At 52.5% G+C, this 2,795-nt stretch overlaps 1 protein-coding gene across 1 annotated transcript in view; it reads left to right on the top strand.

Moving 5' to 3' along the window:
- Positions 1 to 2,795, top strand: part of SVIL (supervillin) — a 92,397-nt gene that overhangs the window by 88,752 nt on the left and 850 nt on the right. Inside the window, exons 33-34 of the mRNA XM_007470916.1 lie at positions 1 to 32; positions 1,354 to 1,478. The exon at positions 1 to 32 is cut by the window's left edge and continues 2 nt beyond it. Coding sequence (XP_007470978.1) covers positions 1 to 32; positions 1,354 to 1,478 — 157 coding nt within the window. The remainder of the gene's footprint in view (positions 33 to 1,353; positions 1,479 to 2,795) is intronic.

The raw sequence follows: 2,795 nt of genomic DNA, 5'->3' as shown, positions 1-2,795 counted from the left end.
CGCCATGGAGACGGTGCTGCAGTACTGCCGAGGTGAGGCCGCGGCGGCGGGGCGGGGGGCAGGGGCACCCTCCATCCGGACGCCCGCTGGCTCTCTGCAGAGTTGCTCAGAGTCCCAGACCACACTTCCCTTTCCACGGGTGCCAGCAGCCTGGATAAAGCCAGCAGACAGCCCTGAAACCGACTGCTTTCCCTTGAACTCTCTTGAGGCTTATTACTTTTGAGATTAGTACATTCTCAGCTGCCAGCATGAATGAGATTCCATTCTTCTCTCTTTTTTAAATTTAAGTAGAGTCGATGGAGAATATTCTGTTACAGGTGTACGATATAGTGATTCACAATTTTTAAAGGCTGCACTCCATTATAGCTATTATAGAATGTCGGCCTATACTCCCCGTACTGTACAATATACCCTGGTAGATTTTATACCTAATAGTTCGTACCTCTTAACCCACTCCCCCTATATGGACCCTCCCCCCTTCGACAAACTAGTGAATATCATTTTTCTCTTTTATATGATGAGGCCAAATAACCTGTCACCCTCGAGGTTAACGGCTGAGTTGTGGGATGCCTGGCCTGGTTAAAACCCTTCTGCACTCAGGATCAATCATGCTGCGGGACACCAGGCCCCATCCACGCACTGTCACCCCCGTCAGAGAGTAGAGAGCACCCCCAAACGGGCTGGAAGGCCAAATGGCAACCTTTCTGTCATCTGTTATTCTCTCTAGTGTTTTCCCTAAAAAGAAAGATCTGCAGTCAATTCATGGCTTTTCTACTATACCATCCACCTGAAACGTCTGGTCTTGTATATAAAACGGAGATGCCAGTGATTACTTTCTTACCTGAATTTTTAAGATTTCATTGATTGGTATTGCTGAACATGTACAGCTGATTTTCTCTCGGAAAGCTCTTTCGTAAAAAATAACAATAAACTTCCCACCAAATGTTTAAGCTAAAGTAGCTTCTAAAATGCTGCCATTAGCTGGTAATTCACACCGAACTCAACGCTGGGTTAGGCAATCAGAGGAACACTTCACCACAGGTGAGTCCAGGAGGGACGGTCCCACCCAGACGCCACAGAGAGAGGCTTTTGCTTTTCTCCCATCCAGGGACCCAGCAGTGTTCTGTTGGGTTCAGGAAGTTCAAAGTCACGTCGATCCCAGGCAATTTCATGCACAGTCGCGTGCATGAAATTAACATTTTGTAAACATCGTGGCGGGGAGGGGCTACAAACTCCTGACTTCCATTTTAACCCCGAAGTCAAGAGATGCAAACAGGGAAAACCTCACAGGGGAGAAGCCAGGGCCGTCGGGGCCACGCTGGGTCTGTGACATCTGCTTGTGTGTGACCGCAGGGAAAAACCTCAAGAAGCCGCCCCCCAAGTCTTACCTCATCCACGCCGGTCTGGAGCCCCTGACCTTCACCAACATGTTTCCCAGCTGGGAGCACAGAGAAGACATCGCAGAAATCACAGAAATGGTGAGCACGCCCCTTCCCTGTCCAGGGGGCCCCCTGCCTTTCGGACTGTGGGAGGACCTCACCTGGGGAGAAGCGGCCAGTTGCATTTCACGTGGGAACACGTTTCCTTGGTCACGACACGTTCACCAGAGTCTACTCAGAATCAGCTCAGGAAGAGGAAGGGTCTTTTGGTAAAATCTACACGCGGCTTTTACGGTCAGACACTTAAACGCAAAGGTGAATTTAATTAATTTGGAGACGACGCATAAATAAAAGCAGCCGTCTCTTCCTCCCGTTAGCTAAAGATCCGTTGCTTCTCCAGGTCCCTATAAGGCACCGCAAAAGCGCCCCGGGTCTCAGACCCTAACCTTGGGTCAGAGGAGACGCGAAATAAGTCCATGGGGAGGTCCCTGCTCGGCTGAGTCAGGGAGTAGATGTGTTGTGAGCCTGTCCTGAGGGGTATGTGGCTCATTATGAGCCAGAGCGTTACCCTTTCCAACTGCACCGAAAAGAGGAAGCTTACTGCCGCTGTGTAGAATTTCTCAGTGTGTGAGCTTTGAACGCTGCTTGCAGCAGCGATCCCAAGGGCGTTTTTGCTGTTGTGGGAGACAGCTTTGTTCCGTTCAGACTTTCTCACTGTGTAGGAGGAGGGCCACTTCCCTGGCAGAGATGACGTGGAGGGGTATTTTGATAGGCGGTCTGGATAAGTTTAAACAAACAGCAAAAGTGTGCCGTTGCTCGACCACGGAGAGGGCCTGCCTCATCTCTGCTGGTGACCCTAAACTAAGCTCGCTCCCTGGAACCCAGTGGACTTGACCTTCACAGATGGGGACTCAGGCCGCCTGGGAGCCGACAGGCATGGCAAGGTGGCTCTATCCGTGACGAACGGGTGACCCAGGACACCTCAGAGCTCTAGGGGTTACGAGCCCCGTTGCTGCGGTCCAAGTTCAATTACATCAATCACTGCCATTGTCCCGTGTGCCCTGCAGACCCCCGGGGGCTGGCCGGGGGCCTCTGGGGTGTCCTGTACAGCCTGCAGGCCATCGGCCAGTCCGCCGTCAGGCAAGAGCCTCTCACTAAGAGCCGCTCTGTGCCAGGCACTGCTCCGAACACCGCACTCAGCTTCGCCTCTAATTTTCACAACAGTCCACTAAGATCCAGCTGCTTCTTATCCCATTTCACCGGCGAACTAGCCGAGGCACGGACACTCGGAGAAGCTCGCCCCGATCTCTGACGCGTTCCCTCCGCCACTCGCCCCCGATCCCTGGTCTGTGTGCAGCTGAATTCACATCATTCCCCACACACACCTCCACCCAAAGGAGGTAGCCCACTGGGGGG

The sequence above is a fragment of the Lipotes vexillifer genome, unplaced genomic scaffold (genome assembly GCF_000442215.2).
Source record: "Lipotes vexillifer unplaced genomic scaffold, Lipotes_vexillifer_v1.1 scaffold439, whole genome shotgun sequence".
In the NCBI taxonomy this organism is placed as follows: domain Eukaryota; kingdom Metazoa; phylum Chordata; class Mammalia; order Artiodactyla; family Lipotidae; genus Lipotes; species Lipotes vexillifer.
This window is presented reverse-complemented; position numbering and strand designations above follow the sequence as displayed.